The sequence below is a fragment of the Temnothorax nylanderi genome, unplaced genomic scaffold, assembly GCF_030848795.1.
Source record: "Temnothorax nylanderi isolate EJ_2023f unplaced genomic scaffold, tnyl_v1.0 TNYL_tig0010_pilon, whole genome shotgun sequence".
In the NCBI taxonomy this organism is placed as follows: Eukaryota; Metazoa; Arthropoda; class Insecta; order Hymenoptera; family Formicidae; genus Temnothorax; species Temnothorax nylanderi.
The window spans coordinates 824,383-845,230 of NW_027249072.1; the positions used below are offsets into that span (position 1 = coordinate 824,383).

General features: G+C 38.7%; 1 protein-coding gene across 3 annotated transcripts in view; it reads right to left on the reverse strand.

Annotated features, from left to right (window-relative positions):
- Positions 1-5,348: 5,348 nt before the first annotated feature.
- Olf413 (DBH like monooxygenase olf413) overlaps positions 5,349-20,848 on the reverse strand; it is a 259,648-nt gene continuing 244,148 nt past the window's right edge. For all 3 annotated transcript variants that reach the window (XM_071726696.1, XM_071726697.1, XM_071726695.1), the window contains 5 exons: positions 19,764-19,850; positions 16,802-16,984; positions 14,793-15,245; positions 13,655-13,848; positions 5,349-12,828 (listed from right to left, as the gene is read on the reverse strand). In XM_071726696.1, coding sequence (XP_071582797.1) covers positions 12,354-12,828; positions 13,655-13,848; positions 14,793-15,245; positions 16,802-16,984; positions 19,764-19,850 — 1,392 coding nt within the window. In that variant the 3' untranslated portion in view covers positions 5,349-12,353. The remainder of the gene's footprint in view (positions 12,829-13,654; positions 13,849-14,792; positions 15,246-16,801; positions 16,985-19,763; positions 19,851-20,848) is intronic.

Below are 20,848 nucleotides of genomic sequence, written 5' to 3' on the forward strand. Positions count from 1 at the left end.
AGTGGACGATACCTTGTGCAAGGAAAGTCAGTGAATCTTTCTCTGCTAAATTCTTCGAGAGTTTACAGAGTTTCCGCATTTTAGAAAATCCGAAAGAAACAAGATCTATCTTGATAATTATCTTGAAACGCGTAATATGTCTAACAAAATAGTTGTCGCATTGCATCGCGTTCGATTTATTCTCAATTTCCTGCCGCGAGAATATACATGGAAATGTTCTAAACTCTCGTACGATTCTATCTAATATCCGTGCCGTTTCACGCTTTACTATTATAAATCAATGCTCCGATGAAAACTTTCCAGTTTTGTTTCCTCGCATCGTAATATCATGCGATGATGCAAAATCGCCGTATCGCGCGGCGAAAACGTATCGGGGCTTGAGAAAGTAGAGCAGTAAAAAGGCCGACAAACAAAGTGACGGCCGCCAGGGACAGTAAATTTTCATCGATATACAAGGCAAAGCACACCGTGAGAAATGGCGTTGCGAGCAAATTGTACTAGCAGTCAGTATTTTTGCGCGACAGAGATTTATGACGATCGACGCGTTTCGCGAATTTCAGGCAGTCCGCCCGTGTTTGCTTCAGTATTTTCGAAATGGACGTTATGGCTTCCTCTGTACAACATTGAGGGATTTTAAAATGGTTACAGAGTTCGACATTGAGAAATATACATTGAAAATAAAATATTTCGTCGTTGAGCAACGGCTCATTTACAAAACGATAAAGTTATAACGAATTTCAAGTTGAATTCGATGCCCGTACCAAAGTTTCGTTCATCCAATTATCCATGAATTAATAAAGATAAGAAATTGCTGTAAGAGAGAGGCATCGATCGGTTTCTTAATAAAATTTATTGCAATAAGCGCGCTATATGCATCGTTAAGACCTACAGTTGAGTCTCACTCAGTCTCAGCCGTCGATTTAAAGAGTGCTCGACCATGTTTAAATTTACACGGAAAGGGAGCAGTCGACGATTTTGTGTGGAAGTTTAACCGCTTTCAAATATCTCATTAATTTCTGCCAATGGCAGACGCAAGTTCGCCGTTCCGCTGCAGTTTCGAAACTCCCGAGAGATCATACTCCGGGGCAAAATAAAGAAATGCAGGGAACTTTACTTGAGCCATCCCACTGCGGAGCAGCGAGACGAACAGAAAAGAAATAAGAGAAACAACTATTTCTTCTTTCTGTTGAAACAGAGATATATGTGAGTGTATACGAATCATCATCCACACGAAAAAACAAATTTAATTTTCTAGTAAGATTGATGTACGGCAATGGAAAATATTTCAAGTGCGTAAACGCAAATGCCATTACAAAAAGTAAAAAATACTTAGACTGTCTTCCTAAAATTTCACGATTTAACCGTTAAAACGATAAATCAGTATTTAGAGATAGTGTAATTAGAAGTAATCAATTTTAGAAAACAATTATTCATGAAAACTTGAATATTAATTTTTAAACCATCTTTTTGGTGCTCAGGTAATGTATTTCTTCCTTAGAATAAATATGTTTGAATATCTTAGTCACATATTCTGTCCACTTTGCGTTAAATCGATACGGAAAATGGTGTTTAATAGTTTTTAAGCTTTAGTTTAGCTGGTTGAGCAGCTTAGAAAACTAGAGTCTATTTTCAAAAAGATATAATTTCGACCATAAATTATTAAATTTATTGCAGAATAGTAGAGTGAACAGCATATGTATATGGAATATCACCTATATGTGCATGCGTAACTTTTGTATATTCCACATGTTACTCTATACGTAAAATGTAAACCAGAGAACAAGAGAACACGTCAGAATTGCGAATATGTCGGTTTCACTTCAATACGACTCGTATTTCACTCTACGTCGTGAAGCTGTGTATAGACATTGCTTCCAGTTTTCGAAACTATTGTGATATTTTTGTTTGTAACTGCTCACCAAATATGTTCGGCGCTTCTATTCAGTCAGCTCTCAATTTGTGCGAGCATATATTTTTTTCTGCTACAAAAAGCAACTGACGCATGAATCCGTGCATTAAAAATAATTTTATTTTAATCAAAGTATAAAAAATTATAGGCAATCAGCATCGATTAATGATAATTGAATATCAGCGAATGTTACTGCTAAAGAATCTATAGGCAAATTTTTAAGTAATTTACTTTGAAATTACTATTACTATTACATGTTATTAGGAACTTTTGATACTTTCCACTTTCCGGACTTTTAACTCTGCGCGAATCCAATTAAATCTCATTGCTTTTTTTTTGTTGCTAAAAGTTTTATGATTATAATTTCGACAAATTCGTGTAAAAATATTCACTTTTTATCTCTTCGATGAGAAAAATTATTTCATTACGTTTTTGATTTGGAATTCTTGATCGAGATAGATTCTAAGCGGATTATATTCGGAGGAAAAAAAGGGTCTTTTTTCTATGTCTCTGAATATCATTTAGTCGAATTAAAACTAAAGGAAATTACAAGATTTTATCGATCACTGCACTTAACGGTTCGACCCGTACATTTCTCTCCGTCGATTCTCTGGAGATAACGTCTAATAATAGAGTAGCCTCAAAGGATAAGCTAGTACGATCAAACTGATCGGACGCTCATTACGGGAAGACAAATTTGTCCAGGAGCTATAAATTCGTGAGTCGGTCGTGCGGCGGAAAGTTCTCAAGGATCGAAATTCTACTGTAGAAACGTAGAACCGTGGAATCGAGACGGTAGATCAGCAACGGGCACTTTATCAGCTAAAAGTCGGACATGGTTCGGTCGGAAGTACGACAGCGGGAAGAGCAGATTTACATGCGAACGGCGTATTCGAGTCCGCGACCTCTCGCATTCAAGGGACGTATCGCCCCTTATGGATACGGGCGATAACTCGCATAACTTATGCAATCTCGACCGCCTCGCCATGCAAAGTGGGTTAGTCCGTTATTTCAATGAAAACGACGTGGTCGCCGGATGAATGAAGTTGTAAAGGATACATGAGTATAAGGGCGATCCTTATCACGTACAATTATAGAAAGTTATGTACATATGAGAAAGGATATAATATCACGCTGTGTACAGTATAATATTCTATAGTAAAGATACTCGACAGTTGTGATCTGGTTGTACAAAACAGTATTAAAAATCATATTTTCCAAATTTATTATTTTTCATAATATATGTACCAAACAAAAGTTCTAAGTTCTAAGAATGTATTTTATGTTCTATAGACTTCTATGGACTTTTATAGACTGATATTTATATATAAAGAGACTTTGAACAGAGATTAGATTTATAAAATAATTATCATTAATACTTCCTATGTTGTGAATTCGCTGATGCTGAGAGTTCGCCGGGAATAATAATCAATATATTACAAGTAATTTCCTCTCGATTCTGCACGATTCTCTGTCACTTTAATAATCTTTTCTTTCACCGTTTATTTTCCCTTCGCCGTCGTCGGTGCGCATCACAATCCGATCCGAAAACAATCAACGACGGAGATCGCGGCAGCTCGCTTTCGTTTCTCGTCATCGTTTTCAATCGGCAACGCGGGTTCAAATCGTCCGTAGCTTTTACTACGGGATTTAATTAACTCCGCTCTCGAGGGAAGTAATAATGGCACATTTTACATAAAATCGCCGCGCCGCGGCGGGGCGAGGGATTAAGAAATGTCACCTGGGACATCGATTCATCCGGGAAATGCGCGGCATCATTATTGCATAGTTCCTAGGCAGGATAACAAAGTATAGCTGCGATACAAGACCATCTGAGACAGCCGCGATTTCTCTACCGCGTTCTCACGACGGGAGTATCGAACGCATAATAACTCCATCATACTCTCGATGTCTCCTATCTCGCCAATTGCAGGCGGCAGTCAAAGTTTTAAGAGGATTTCGCTCGAGTTTGTAAAACGAAACTTGTGATCATTTCCATTTTATTTTCGCTTCTCGCCGATATCTGTGCATTAGATACCATGACAATCTCTATCAAGTATGATTTCTAGATTTATAATACGATGAGTTTCGTTTACATTTTCTTCAAAACAATATATACTAACATACTGTGTATATACTATTAATAAAATACTTCAATCGTCAATTAAGCAATACCGATCGAAATATTAATTATGTTGTCCCAAAACTAAAGACATAAAAAAATCATTAGTCCTTCTTAGTGCTTTTTAACTAAATTGTATCCGTGAGCAGGTGAAAAAATCGAATGTACATCAGCGGACGCAACGGCCGCATCGCGACGCGTCCAAGTTTGATTAAGTGGTGGCCGTTACCCGCGCATACCTGCAGTATTAGCGAACTTGCCAGGAACTTCATTAATGGATCGGAGCTCTCGCGGACGCCTTGGGTAAATCCACGCTGTAATCCGATGGACGAGCTCGTCGGACGGCAATTGAAACTGCCAGCGGCAGCCGAACTGCCGTCCCGAGTCGCCCGCAAGTAATATACGCGCGTATAATTAGTTGCGTCGCACACTCGATAGCGCGCTCCGTTGGGGTGATTTGTTGGACATGGTAATTTTATCGCTCGCGCATGTCTACGTGGCGTGTTTCTGCCGTTACGAAGCTGTGTGTAGGTTTGCGGATGCTTGCTGTAACTCGGTGCTATCGAGCTATCGATGCTAAAAGATAACTTGGAGTAGTTATCATTGCGCGTAATTAGCAGCATTAATTATTCTGTCCCGAGAAACATATCGTTGCCTTTGCGATGTGTAACATTACGACGTGTATTACAAAAAAAAAGTTATCTTTCCGCGGATGACGAAGGTCGAATTATACTTCTGGGAAGCCGAGCGAAAAATATCGGAACGTCAAATGAAAAGCGATAATTCAGTAACGCCGTAATATTCTTAGTGTAGTTAACGTCGCAAGGGCCGTATCCTGAAATACAGCCGATCAGTAGCACGAAGACGGCGGAAATTGATGATGATAGAAGAGCGAGAACTTCGCCGTCCGGAAATTAGCGACTTGAAATAGAACGCAGGTGTGCTTGATAAAAATATTAGGGTTAGGGTAAACCCTACCGTTTATTACCTATTTACACATACACATACGTTTATCGACCACTCAAGCATACGAATATTTTTGGACATACGAGTCTTCGTTTTTATACAACACATAAATCTTCACGAGGAATTAAATTATATGATATGAAGTAAAATTTACTTACCTCTTAATTTTATATTTATACCAGCTTATTATTCGTCTCTGCAATATAATTAATAGTAATAAAACAAACAAAATAAGTAGGTTTAAAACAAAAATTGCTATAAAATATCACCGAGAATTCGAGAAATTCTCCAAACAATTGTAGGAGCCAGGATGAGGTGGGTCGATCAGTCAGTCAATAAAAAACACATATGTTAAAAAAACATTTACATATTTATATATATAAAATATAATACAATTTGTTACAGTGTAGATGATAGTGTAGCGTTTAGATGTTAATATCGAGTGTAAATCGGATAGGTATAAATCTAATGTAAGAGCGTTATGGAAGGATAGGGCGCTCAGTGTATGTATATTATAAAGATATAAGATACTGTGTGTTTTTTTTAGCCACACCTATCCGAAATAGGTATCGAGTGTGTAGTAAGGTGCCTATGAGGTTCCCCGGACGTCATTTAAATCTAAAACTATATACAGGACATTCTATGTACACGCACACGCTATTCGCTCGATTTCCTTATATGCACTCTCGCGCTTACGCATTACCGCTCCGATCGCCGCGCGTCCGTGTCACTATTTTTTAAAAAAGGACCACGGAAACTCGAGCCGGCGATCGCTAATCGTCTACGTACAGTACATACATTTTCGATTTCCCGGCCTTCACCGTCGTTTTCGTCAAGCCCGCGGCGACGTTGACATCGACCGACTTTCCGACTTCAAAATGGGAATCATATCCACTCAAATTTGGTTCGATACTCCCGATGGAATAAACATTTTTGTTGGAAATGGTAGATGGTGGCTGGTGCAGGAAGGTGGAAGGCGTCAGCACACTTCGCGATGCCACGAAATTCGATTTTCCAGCGTCGCAAACGTGGATTTTACTTTCAAGAAAAGAGAAAAACTGTCTCGTTGACTTCGTATTTCCCGCACGATTTGCATAATAACTACTCTATATCACTGTCGAAGAAAGCAGAATTTTCGAGTATAATTCTTTAGATTACTTATTACATTATTTTTAATTAAATAAAGATTGATTTAAGCTTCCTTAAATAATTATCAAAGAAATAATGATGCTGTAGAAAAGAGAAATATTAATACAGCTGTTAACGAAAATAATAAATCAATTGCTGTAAAGAAGATCGAAGTTTCGGAAAACTGTTGAAAATCGCCTCGGACGTTGTCGAAAAGATGGTGAACGCCAGCAATCGTTACAAAAGAAAAATCGCCTAACATATCTACGATACAAGATCATCGAGTATAAATGGTGTAACACGTCGCGCTACCGTGTCTTACCTAATATAATAATTATCCCAGTTTATTAAAGGACATTTACTCGTGACGCTTTGCTTGATTGTTCTGTTCATATCACCGGCGGTTCTTTAGCACCCATTTCACGTCGCCGACGATCGTCCGCGACGAGAGGCTTGCCAGGATCCTCGGCATCCGTCGGCGACGTGCATCAACTCCTCGAACAAGGACGATACATCGCGTCGTCCCCGCTCATCTCGCGCATCGATTATTACGAGCCCGTCTGATGAAGTTAAAAATCGTCCGACATTCAGCAGATCCTAACATGCATGTCCACGCAATGAAGAGAGAGACAGAGAGAGAGAGAGAGAGAGAGAGATACAATCGAGAAGAGAAAGAAACTTTAGCGGAATCGGTCGAATCCGCGGAATCAGTTGGAATTTCTGACTGCGGCTACATGTGCTTTAAATGTGGAATGATGTTATTGCGCTTCCATCGAGAAAACTGTGTCGACGTGCCAGAAAATAATGCGATGCCGTCGAATCCCATCGGTAGTCGATATCTAGTGTTTCAACGAATGATTTATTCATTTTAAAAAATCTCACTTTGACGGAAAACGTGAAACTTTCGTAACTTCCAGGAAAAGCTTTGCCACGCTCGGATTCTCAGGCAAAACGGGTTAAACGCAACGTATCCCGTACGAATTTACACCGTTGACATGAGCGCTCCATTTTAAACGAACAAATTTCTCGAAAATATTCAGTAACTCTGCGGCAGAAACTCACCTGCTCCCGGATAACGGGTTATCGGAAAAAAAAACAACGTTGCGGTGGCCCTCTTTTGGGTAATAATTGTCCGGCGCGTTTGCGAGTTATCGAAAATAGTTTGCTGAACAACCACGTACCGTCAAGCACAGTTTTGGGAAGCGACGTCATGCGCGAATTTATCGTCCGGCAACGCCGATCGCTTTCCATCGCCAGGATATAGTTCCCCGGGTTCTCGCCGTTGAACCGGGTCCAATCGGAACACAATATTTGTAAAGCAATATATACTGCAGTTCTCAACAATTTCGATTCGATAAGTACAGCGTGGTTACGAACGAATGACCTCCGCGTTGCTTGTGACCCTTAAGTAGTCGATGACGACCGAAGTGCTTTTTCTAATACGAATAATTTTTCAGAGGGTCGATACGGAAATTACGTTTACACAAATAAAATTACACGATATAAATAAAAAGATAATATTTATAAAGTATTTTATCATAAGTTATTTTTTATTATACGTATTTTGATAAAATAACTTCAACTGTTCTTTTTTTATATATATAAGTTCGATTTTTGCTTGTGGAAATATACATAGCATATATACTATGCTACGAATGAATGCATGAATATTGCGAGATATACTCGAGAGACCCGACTGCTTAAGGGTTAAGATACACGGCCATTCGATTGCCCTAAGGTCTTCTCTACACACACACAGATTTTCCTATGACATTTACGAATTATCAGTTAGTATTAAATTGTAAAACGTACCTACGTGTCCGATACCGATTAGTCGCGCCTACTTTGAGATTTCGCTATGCTAGAAGGGAGAGCAGGGAAGGAGAAAATCTTTTCCGATCTAACACCGAAAAATGTGAACTCGACGAAAACAATTTAAAATTGATTTCAACTAATGAAACTCCCCGTTTGTTATTTTTCTGTTAATACCGTTGCAAAATGAAAATCGGTAACAGCGCGTGTTTAGGGACACTTCCGTTTCGTTTGATTTCGAAATGAGGTAGAGTATAGAACAAATCCGAGTCGAGAGTCATTTAAATGGAAATTATCAGGAGAAGGTTTCGAATCGAATGCAAATCGCCATGCAGATCGTATCGTTCAAAACGTTCGTTTAGCCCTTGAGAACGTTCACGAGTTTACTAGGCACGTCATCTATATTTATTTGTATCGTGCAGCTGATTGAAGAGTATGCGGCTAATAATAACATCAATTTCATGATGATCATAGTAATTATATTAATTAATCAATAAACTGGAGATAAACAGAACTTTGGTAAAATTGAATAACTTCATTTAAAAAATACGTTACAAAATCATAAATCTCTGAATCATAGATTTACAAATCTATAATCGATAACTTAGCTTATATACGTTGAGCAATCGTAAATTATCGCACGCTCAAGCGCATATCGATTACTCTTTGATATCCCTAATACGGATAAAATTAATAAGAATCACACAATTCATTAGAAAATCGAGTGTCCCAAATATGTCATATTTGTTCAAAATCTTGAAAGTGCGAGAAAGTGTGTGTGTGTGTGTGTGTGTGTGTGTGTATGTGTATTGTGTGTACGCACAATGAGAGATGTGTCAAGTCGCAAGTATATCGCTTTATACATTAAATAAAAAATAAATAACCGCCCATATACGACAACGAGCGTTGACAAGCGCGCGTGAATAACGTTACACGTAATAATAAACTGTACAGAATGTTACAAAGAGTCGTCGGGTATATATAATATATATATAGTGTATCTATTTATATATTTATATATAAACGTTGGTTAAGTAACACACCTCTTCGTAAAACGCTTCAACAAAAGAGATTACGATTTCGATAGCGAGACTTAGACTCGCGCACGAAATTACCATCGCGTGCAAATCAACCAATGCTTATACAATCTTTATTAAAAATGCATCTTTATCGCTACGGTCTAATTAACAAAATGTACAGACTTCGGCGAGAACCGTGCGAGCACGACGTAGTGAAGCGCGCACACATTTATTGCGTGACCGCCGAAGTCATCAGAACAGTGTTTCCCAAATGTTGTTTTCCGCGGAATTTCGCGAGCCACTTTTATTGTAACGAAAATACGCTTTTTGCGTAAGACATATAATGTGTTGCTTTCAGAGTTCTAGTTTTTCAAATTAAATTATTTTTGTTCAAGTCAATACAAAAAAGATTTATGAGATTTTAGATAAAAACGTTTATTTCACTCGATTTGTTTAACTTCGCTTGATTCAATCTCATACTTTCGCTTCCACAGGAAATGGCATGATAAAAAAATCGTGATATTTTTTCATCGTATTCCAAATGGATTTGTGATTAACTCTTTACAACGCCACTTAAAAATTACTCAACATCTATATTCTTTAAATTTTAATAGTTTAATCAATATTTTCCATTTGTCGGTTGTATAATTTTTTTATAAGCAAAAAAATTCGTTTATAAAAGGTCAAATTAAATTGGGAAATACTGTACTGGAAAAACTTCGGAGAAAGCAGTCGTATGCTGAAAAATAAATTCACGAAACGTTCTTCCGCGAAAATCGCGACGTCTCGTCCGGTTCTCGAACAGCAAATAAACAGCCAACAATTAAACTCTTGCGATTAGCTCGAAAGAAGTTTTAAATTAATATTCCGCTCTGTCGCGAAAATTTGCTAGGATATCTCTCGTTCGAAATCGCCGATCAAGTCGTACGTAAAAGGATCAAACAGCATTTCTAATACTTTGATTATTAAATGTTACCTACTCCACCCATCGAGATGGAATAGATACATTTTAATGCGACTTAAAAGTAGCTTCGTTTCGTGTGTTAGCGTTAAGGCAGTGTCTCGAAATCGATGATGATAGAATGACTCACAAGCAACGACAATGAATGGCAGCTTTATCAGGCAGTGCGATCGTAGAACGAAGTAATTAACTTAAAGTATGAATAGATATAGTGCAGTTACCAGAAGTATCTCACTTTCGCATCAATGATAAAAAGTATTGCATTTGCACGGAACTCGTTCGATTATTTCGATTATTATCGTTAAGAATATTACATAGATTAATATTTACAACAACATTCTATAATAATTTAATTCTTGAGATTACAAGTTATTAAAAATAAAATGTTACTTAATTTTATTATTATTATTTTCTGTAATATCTTAGTTATTAATTATAATCGCAGTCCATAATTCAATATATTTAGGTCGTTTATTTATTCTTTACATTTTATCAAGACTTGATGTGAAAAATAATTTTGCACAAAACAAAATGATTCAATAGGTCCCTTCTATTATATATATAAAATTTCTTTGAAAAGTTTTGATTATATTACTGTGAGTTGATATATCGAGGCAATGAACGTGTAGTATATAAAGAACAAGGAAGTTCTCGTGTTATTCATTTCCATCGCAACTTGCATTATTGATTCTAACGTGCTAAAGTCTACGTACGACAAAGCCGGTGCGTTCACATCCGAGAGATATCCCGCTATGGTCATCCTACGCGTACACGCGAGACATTACGGACTTTTTTTTTGCAACAGCGTATTTCGAATATGGTAAATGCAAATGTTCCGAATATAAATAATAATATAAATTTCAGGTGAAAACTGTCACGCGACAATTTATAGGTATTTCGCATCGAAGCGTGGGACTTCCGCTTTTACCATGTTCCGAAGAGTACCGCTCGCAAAAATTCTCTATTATATAACAATGGTGCGCGCAAACGGAAGTCGCGAAAGAGAAAAGCCGATCGCGAAACGAGAACACGATAGATTCGATCTCCCGTGCTCGGTTTTACACCACGGGCGTAAATTAATATGCCGCACATCCACATCCGGCTTCCGGCCAGTACAACGTCATTAACTCTCTCCTTTCTGGACGATTTTTAAATGCCGAGATGAATATTTGATTATCATCATGTCGAGTTTCAAAATCGTGTATATATTTTCAAGAGTTATCGAGGACAAAGTGAATTGAAAACTCGACGTGAAAAAAAGTGTCAAAAATAAAAACGTGAGAAAGAATATTTTCTAAATAACAGCAGCAAAAAAATATTCTATACACCTAGTACTTTGTAGGTGTTCTCTTGAAATAAACTTTTATAGCATTATTTGCCTTGAAGAAAACAGAACCTTTTTTTAGTCAAGCTTTCAAAAACGACATTTCTCTCTGTAGAAACCGTCCAATTTAATTAAATGAAACAATCGAAATATGTTTAATCATTTTATTATAGGTTTACTCTTTTATGTTCCTAATTTTTGATATTTTTCAAAATACAGTCACGTAGCTGCACTAAGAAAAAGAGAGTTAACATTTCTTGTTGATAAAACCGAACGTGTATGGCGGATGAAATATTTTCGATGACATACCTCCAAAATTACCATAATTTTATTTCAACACCTATAAGTCGAGATAACGTGGATTCGGTAATTTCTTCTACGTTTTCTATGATATATATATATGTATATAGGTTTCATCTACATCGAATCGAATGGTGATTGCAATTGTCCTTTTCCACTCGCACAAATTCGACACTCTCGACTAAAGGCTGGCGAATTCTTTGTGGTACGCGCGTACATACGTTGCTTAAATCTTTACGAGCTGCTTGTTTTACAAATTAGGTAAATTCAATCTTTAAATACTACGAATTTTTCAGTGAGATGCGGATACAAACTGCTGTGCTATATTAAGGTTCTCCAAGCAAGAATGTTTTAGAGAACTTATAGCACTCCAAAATATAATGTACCGAGTTAGCTTCGATTACTTCATTATTTTAAGCGTTTCACTATTCAGTATCGGAATAACGAAGGTCAAAGACGGCTGTAATGTCTATTACCTATCAGTACGAAACACGATATGGTACACGACGAAAATCGCGCCAGCCGCTAGCCGTGCCGGAAAGATCATCCCGCCTCGGAAAAAAAAGTCCATCCGATCGAATCACCCGAGGAATCCCAGACGCGCTCGATCGGAGAACAATAACACTTATCTAAGCCTAAATGTCGCGTCGTTGAGATTGGCATGTACTTACGCGAACATACGCACGCTCCAGCTGTTGTTGTTGCTGCTGCTGCTGTTGCTCGGTCCGCCGCGGGTTCGATCGCGATGGATGATCACCAGGGCGATCCTGGATCCGAGTAAACTCGAACGACTGCTCGTCCGGCGGCGACGTTCACCTGAACGCAGCGCCCGCGACAACGGTGACGGCGGCCAGGATCACCGCCGCCGATACTGTACGGCCGCAGGAGCTACCGGCCGTGGGTCCCGCGTCGCTGCTGCGGGATACCTTGCTACGCACCAACTGACCTCGCTCGACCGCATTCGATTCGTCGCTGTCGGGGTCGACGGGCGCGCCGATGTCACCGTCCTCGCTCAACAGCATCGACAGCTTGTTCCGCAGTGGCTTTTTCGCACAGGGCACGCTCGCCTCCTCGTAGGGCCTAAGGATACGCGGGTAGTGGACCTCGAGGTTGTCCGTGTTGGGCAGGGCGCCCTTACTACTGCCGCATAACGGCTTGAACGTGCCGCTGCGAGTAGCTTCTTGGAAGCTTTGAAAATTCGACCCCCAATTGTAGCTGACTAGCCGTTCCTCGAGCGTCATGCCTGCCAGATTCTGCGGCTCCTGGATCATCACAGGACTGGAACCCCTGCGACAAAGACGAAGTCGCCTCGTAAAGTCGCCGTGCTTCTCACATTTTACATACGTACGCTCTTATATATATGATTTTTTTATATATCTCATTTTGATCATGGTTGATTGATGATATGCGCACTTTTGTTATATAACTGTTATATAACTAGTTATTCGTATATAATATACTACATATCATTAAATTTTCGATTATTAAATATCGGAACAAAAAGCGGTGAACCTTAGGATTTTCTATTTAAGAATTATTTACGACGAGTAAATATTGTGTAACTTAGGTATTGTGTAACTTAGCAATGAACAGCACGACGTCTAATACGATATAACGTCTGTTGCTCCTTGGGTCAATGACTGGCACTTTCGCAACGTACGAGTTGTCCCTAATAGCCAATTTAGAGCGATCAGAGAGCAAAAAGTCGAACAATCATCGTTTGCATAGAGCCATATAAACTGACAGTAACGTGCGATTGCGTCTTAGTGCACCATCAAACTTTCCTCTCATTCGCGTAAACGATTTGCCAGTCGGGATTATAACGACATAGTAAGAAACGAGAGGAATATATGAGCTACTTAAAACCACGTAACGGAAACCATTATCGTAAAATAAGAATTTATGTCTGAGATAAGTTTCAGACGAACTGCAATTAATTAATTATTCATCTAATTCAAATACAATTAAACATATATCTTTCCCAAATTCTAAGAATATATAAAATATGTCTAGCATTTTTCTTTCATCTTCTTAAGAATATTTCAATTTAATTTTATCATATATCACGATTTTTTTTCATATATAACGGCAAATTTGAGGAAATGTCACTTACTGTATTAATTTCTGGATTCCCAAGCTGTGCAGCACTGTCGGTAGCGAAGGCAAAGAATAACAAAGAGATAATTCAATGCGAGGATAATAGAGAACGGACACCAGGCAAGTTTCTTCTCTCGTTCCCAAGCCGCCGAGCGTAATGGCCGTCCGAGATTCGGACGAGTACGTGCATTCGGCGACCAAGTGATCACCCTGTAATATAAAAAGATCCCTTCACGTGAACATCACCAGGCTAAACAGAGATTCTTAGGAATTCAAAAAACTTACAATACAATATCAATTTAATAAAATAATAAAAAGATAGCAATAACACCCAGATTTAAGTCAAAATTCTTAGATTGGTATAGTAAAACCGTAATGCATATATATTGATGCTTTATCGTAAACCTTAGATTTTCAATTTTATTCTCACTTTTCAATTCAATTCTGTCATAATACATTTTTATTCTATGTTAACACGTAATCGCATTTAAACCCTGTTCGAGCTCGTTCAAACAATTAAACTCAGGTTCATGCCCTGTATCTGTAGCATGTCGGCACTTTACGTGATCAAAGCTATACTTATTGCACGTTAATAAACTTTATAACAAGCTCATAAACTTTCTGATACGTGCTACGGGTTATAATGCAGCTGGAAGTATGTTCGCGGCAACTAAACGAAAGGCCGTGCAACGTAGCGGAAACAGAACAGAAAAATAAGAATATATTAAAGGACCGCACTGTAGAAGACGTAAGTTACTCGCGAAGAGCGCTTGAGGAATAATCTTGGATTATTTTTTCGAAGAAAAAATCTCGGCGGATAGAGTTCGAGATTCTTTTCTCGATTCTTCGCGATTCTCTTCCGTTAATCGGGGGATATTTTATAATTGCGTTAGCTATCGCCGTAGGGAGGTTAAAGTTTAATAAATTGGCCAATAAATTGGATTTTGATATAACGATTAAAATGAAATCTAACTTAAGCCTCCAATATTCGATATCTTCCTTTCAAATAATTATACGTTAATAGAAGAAGTATCGTCATTCCAGGGGAAAACGGAAAATGCTATCTTTCGTTGTATTATACATATATGTGGAGTACATCGTATACATTGAATACATTGCATCGCACGTCATGCTAGAGTTAAGACTGTACTTACCGGGTACACCTTGACCGGTCTCTGAAGCCTCCGATACTCTTGATAATTGGGATCGTAGTTGGTGTCGGCGGCGATCGGCGGCAGCTCCTCGCTGGCGCGGATCTGCCGCAGGCGGACTTTTCTGCCGAGCTGGTGGGTGTGCATGATCACGGCGAACATGTTAATGCCGCTGTTCGGTATCGTCTGGGCGGTGCAATCGGCGATGCAGTGGCCCTCGGAGACCACCTCGGGCTGGCCGGGCGGTATTATATGCCGCCAGTTCGGGTCGATGCCAACGCTGAGGATACCGGCGTCATGGCCGCGCAGTCGATCGGTGTAGAGAAGACGCAGGCCGCTGCTGTCGCTGATGAAGGCGTCCAGCTGCGGGTTCGTGTAGTGGGTCTCCAGCATGTAGTAGCGCGGCCCCGTGTACGGATTAAGCGCGTATCCGGCCTCCGGCGGATAATTAAAGCCCTGGTGCGGCGAAAGAGAGAGGGAAACGATGGATTATGCAGAAGCCGCCAGTAAATAAAAACAGGACCGGCAGCGAGTACGCCGTACGCCGCGCCGCGCCGCGGCCGGTCCGGTTCTGATCGGGGTCCCGTTCTCGTCCGATCTGGTCCGGCCTGATCCCGCCTCTACCCTGGCGACGTTTCCAGCCTGCGTATAATCGGTATACGCCTCGATCCATCAGAACGGGCCCCCGATGAAAATTGTCGTTCATGGAATTCGTTTCCTTATTGGCGGTGCATCATGTACTCGCGAATTATGCCCGGTTAATTTTAATTTTCAGATACCGATGATGAGCGAGATAATAATCCGCCTGGATTCGGGGAATCGTGTGCGGTAATCGCTATCTTCAAAAACGTTTTGAATCTAAATTTATTAATATAGCCCGAGTAATTTCGATCGTCCGCACCGAACGTGTTTGCATTATTAATGAGTTTTTTATTTTGACTTTAAACGTTCAAACTGAGATCCAATAAAACGTTCTCGTTTCGCTATAATTTATAGAACTAATTAATTGCACTCTCTCGTCCCATAATGGAATTTTTTTTTAATATTATTGATGATTTGATTTATTTCCTATCTGACATTTAAATAATAATCATTTAATAACGCTATTATATAAATATAAATTGACGAAATATAAATTATGAAATATATTGTTATAACTTTTAAAGATAATCCGATAAATATTTGAAGATTATATATAGCAGTATTATACAGACATGCATTTTAGCATTAAAAAATAGAATAATATGAAAATCAAAATAAAAGTAAAAGCGCTAAATGCATCATTTATTGAGTAGCAAGTATGTGTTATCTCAATTAACGTTATTATCAATATTATTCATCATTTACTGGGAATCGTATACGAGATCCCGACACGTTTTACGATCGGTTGCAATTTCACAGGATGTTCGTATTACCAATAACCACGAAGAAACAAGTTTGCGGTATATATCGCTGCTCTCGCATTGGTATACATTACATCGCATTCGGAATTATCACGAAACTCTGAACGTGCCTTGCACGATCGCGCGCAACATTTGACGAAGAGTCAAGTTTACATAGTGAAGGTCAATGGACACATCTCTGACGATCAAAATTGCAAAAATAAAACAAATAAAATGCAACGAATTTAAGATATTTCTCTTGTGTATATCTTTTTTCATATATTTTTAAAAGAAACAACTTATTTATATTTCAATTAGTTACTGTAAATAATTTACTAAATCATTTCACTCTCTAACCGAATCGAAGACTTCGATAAAACAACTAGGTAATTCCATTATTGGCAAAATTAAATGATTAAAGAGTTTAAATTAACGATTATCATAGAGTGCGTAATCGAAGAAAAATAAATTCTAAAATTTGTATTTCATAATCTGCATTTTCTACAGCTTTGCGATTTTGTGCAGCAGATATGGTTTCCATGACTACCGAAAACTTGCCAATATGGAAGCACCTCGGTGCCTCGCGTCGAGGTCTTCGGCGCGTGAGCGTAAACGAAGTTTTCGACATACCTCAGAACCGAGGCTCCAAGTGGCTGCGATCGTGTTGCACTGGAATGTGGGTTTATCAGGAACGTAACAGACACTCCCGGTCGTTTCGGCCGCGGATTCCAATTCGGCTTGATCTCCGCGGCACTCGTACAGGGTCATGTGGTGAAGGTATTCGTGGCTTCCCGGCTGAATAACTGGTTCGTACTGAAATACAGAACAGGCGTGCAAGCTCGTAACGAGGATTAATGTCGAGCGCATTTCGGTCGTGTTCGTAACGTGTTCATAACTCAGGAACGACGTATATCTTGACACATTTATCGCAGTAGAATCGATGCTGAATTGATTGAAGAAACCGCGAGTTTCAAGCGAAGATTATCTCATTTATTCGTACAACTTAATCATGTCAATGAAAAAAATAATGTGCAATGTTCTTTATTTCTTTTAAAATTTTCGCGACGCATCGTTTTACTGATAACTAAGCCGGTTAATGATTCGTGTACTCGTTGCTCCGATTTGAAGCAAAACGGATGTCATTGAATTAACTATGGCTAATGGAATATCAGCGGTAACAGAACGAGAGGAAGGCACTTCGCACCCTAATAGGCGTCGTTCCTAGCAGTTTAGAGAAAGCTGTTCGAGCGCAAAATTGCCAAGAACCAGTCTTCGATGCAAGTCGATACGCGGCCGGTATTTCTCGCGCTTCTACGTCGGGAAAACGTGCCGTTTCGATTCCCTCTCAATAGGAGCAACAAATTAAGGTGCCCGCCGATACCACGGTTAACGGCAGTTCACTCGACCGTTAACCTCAGAATGCCTCGGTGCTCCGTCAATAAAAGTTCCGTAAAATGTGAGGGAGGGAGAGAGGTACGCGTTTTAAGCGCTTGAGTTATCGCAATCGGAACGCTAATCGTCTCTCCTCTCCTCCCCTCGCCGCTGTACCCGCGATAGGAACACAGAGCAATCGCATCGCGTAGTTGGGTCACGTCCGATCGAGTTCGAGATTCAGGTGTCGGTCGGTCGACCGGCGCTAGATAGAGCGGACTATATCAGCCAGCCGACCCGACACCCTATTCGGAAACACCCGGGTGCGGATATGAACATCAGCGAGAGCCGAGATACGATAAAGTTGAAAAGAGAATACAAGATTGAAGTAAAGTAAAAAAAAAGTAAGAAGAATACAATAGTAAATAAAACAGAAATGTACAAGTACAATATACATCAAGACAGCTTCTTTGAACTGATGTGATGATGAAGATGATCCATCATTTATTTGTTCCGGTTTTCCGATAACTGTCGGACGGTTACATCGGGTTAAGTAACAACTGGGTAAAATACGAATAGAGTATACTGGTTAGGTGAGATTTTATTGAGTTATCATATGCTCGCGAGAGAGGAAGAATATAACTCGAGAAACGCGTAAAACGTGAATTACTTGCGGAAATAGCTTTCTCGTTCAAATTATTCGCTGACATAAAATTCGCGTTGAATGGGGGGAGTCTAGCAAAAATAGGCGAGTACATAAATTCTAGAATTTACAGAAAAGAGGGGGGTAGTATTTACGCGATCTTTCATATCAAGAATTCCAAGTATTACAGCACCTTTTCTAATCGCGTAATTTTCTTCAGTTTAAAACCAATTCTCTCTCCTTAAGAGAAGTATACTTTCATATTACTGTGCTAATATACATTAATCTATTCGTACAAGGTATTAAATTTGAGACATCCTGATGCATATGTCATTTTAAATGTAATAAAAATTAACAGCTTTTAATAACGTGTAAAAATATAATCGGTAATCATGATAGGATTTTCATTTGACGTAGTCTTGATTGCCAAAACAAAGCAATAGCAGTAGATCGAAAAACGTTAACATAACATAAAACGTAAGACACAACCGATCTCGTTGACGATAAAGTATCGCGTCTCGTTGAATTCAAAAGTGGAAATCGGCAAACTTTTACCGTCTGCATTTTACTGCCAGTCCAACTCCGATTTTTAACACGCGATTTGGAGAATCGCGCGCTTCTGCATCGAAATGGAACTTATTACCAGCGTGAATCGATACGCGGCAGTAATACAAGGTTTACGACCGGCTGCTTTGTCACTGTCGCATTTATCGATGACATCTCGTGCATCGATCTGTCAGCGTTGGTAGCGAAACCGGCGGCCGGAACGACGAAACGATCTCGCCTACCGCATTGATCCTGCCATCATGCAGATCCGCCCAGTCGTACATTTACAATGAAGCTTCATAGCCGCATTAATCGATCGACTTGCATTCGGCACGCAAATCGAAGATCTTTTTATAATCGAGCGTGCAATGAGACGCGCGATTATTTTACCATATTTTTTTATGCCTGCCATAAAAAGCAGATATACAAGCTTTAAAATAAAACTCTAAAAATTATAATTTAATTATAATATTTGAAATAGATATAAATATAATTATAGAACTTGTGGAACGATCAAAATTCTTATAATTAGCATATAGAATGCTCCAAAATTTAAATGTATTAAAAAGACGAATACATAAAATCACGCGCGTTAATGTTTTTAAAACTTTCTATACGATCAAGGTATTATTTAAGAGATCATCAGGAAGGATGCGAGATTGTGAATTAAAACAATTCTTTCTCCTAGTACGTCAGAATATTTCTAAAAGAAATCGTCGACTACTATATGATTAATCACCCGGTATAAAACATCGTAACCTCTAGATTATCATTTTGCACGGCATATTTATCGGACGGCTACCTGAAGATGCTGCATCTCCAGACGCGAAAACACGCGAGGCAGAAGATAACTCCCGTATGGGGAAGAGAGGACGAGGGAGGGGGGGGGAGATAGGAGGGGCGAGTCGGCAAACTCGACGTGCAGTTTCTTCGGCATTACAAGAGCATCCACCTTCGCTTTAATCAAGTCGGAGAGCGGCGGCGGGCGCGCGCGAGCTACCGTAAACGGGTTATATACCTGGAGGAACTCACCTTCACGACGTGGTGTTTCTGATTAATGCTCGGCATCCTCAGGACACGGCACCAGAGCAGCGTGTCTTGCCCCATGGGTAAACGAACCTGCACAGCAATTCGAATGGTACTTCGTTAAGCGAGTATAATTCCATGCGAAACTAACGGATAGAGTCGCTACATTGGGACCATTGATACTTCGGCGTCAATGTCACGGAAAGTATCAATGCGGTGCTTCATCTCGGAAAGAAAATATGATTCAGATGTATATATAGTGTATATATACAATAAATACATGTATTTTAAAACAACTGAATTGTAAAGTACAAGCAAAATTGAAGAAATACGAAAATATTATATGTACTTATATTTTACCTTCAGGTACCCGTCATTTCTATTTAAAAAAAAATACAGTAAATTTCTATTATAAATTCTCAAAATTATAAATTAATATAACAAAAACAAAATTACAAAGCTTTAAATCAAGAGAGTGAAACACAAAATAAGATATATAAAAATATTATTAAACGAAATATGTTGTTTTTAATAAAATATAAATTTCGAGTAAAAGATTTTTTACGTTAAAACGATATTTCGAGTATTGATCATTAATATTATCAGATTAAGCTTTAAAAACATCAGATAATTGATCGGAAAAATATTTTTATGGGATATTATATCACATTGTATCATGTTACCATGATTTCATTATTTCGAAAACTTATTATATAAAAATATTATATAAAAATATTATTTAAACAAAATGTGTTGTTTGTAATAAAACATAAATTTCGAGTAAAATAAGTTTTACGTTAAAATAATATTTCGAGTATAATTGTTATTATTTTAAGTTTAATATTTTCACAATTATCACAGATATAATTAAATTTCAAAAACATCGGGCAATTTATCGGAAAAAATGCATTGCATCATGTTGCTATGATTTCATTGCTTCGAAAATCTATTACATTCCGTCTTAAAAGTAATTATCAGTTAACAAGCACAAAGAGTTCTGTTGTTGGAACGAATAGCAAGAAGTAGAGGGGAAAAATTCGGAGAACTTAGCTGCTTGATGCATACGTCAGGTTAATGGTTTGTTACAACGG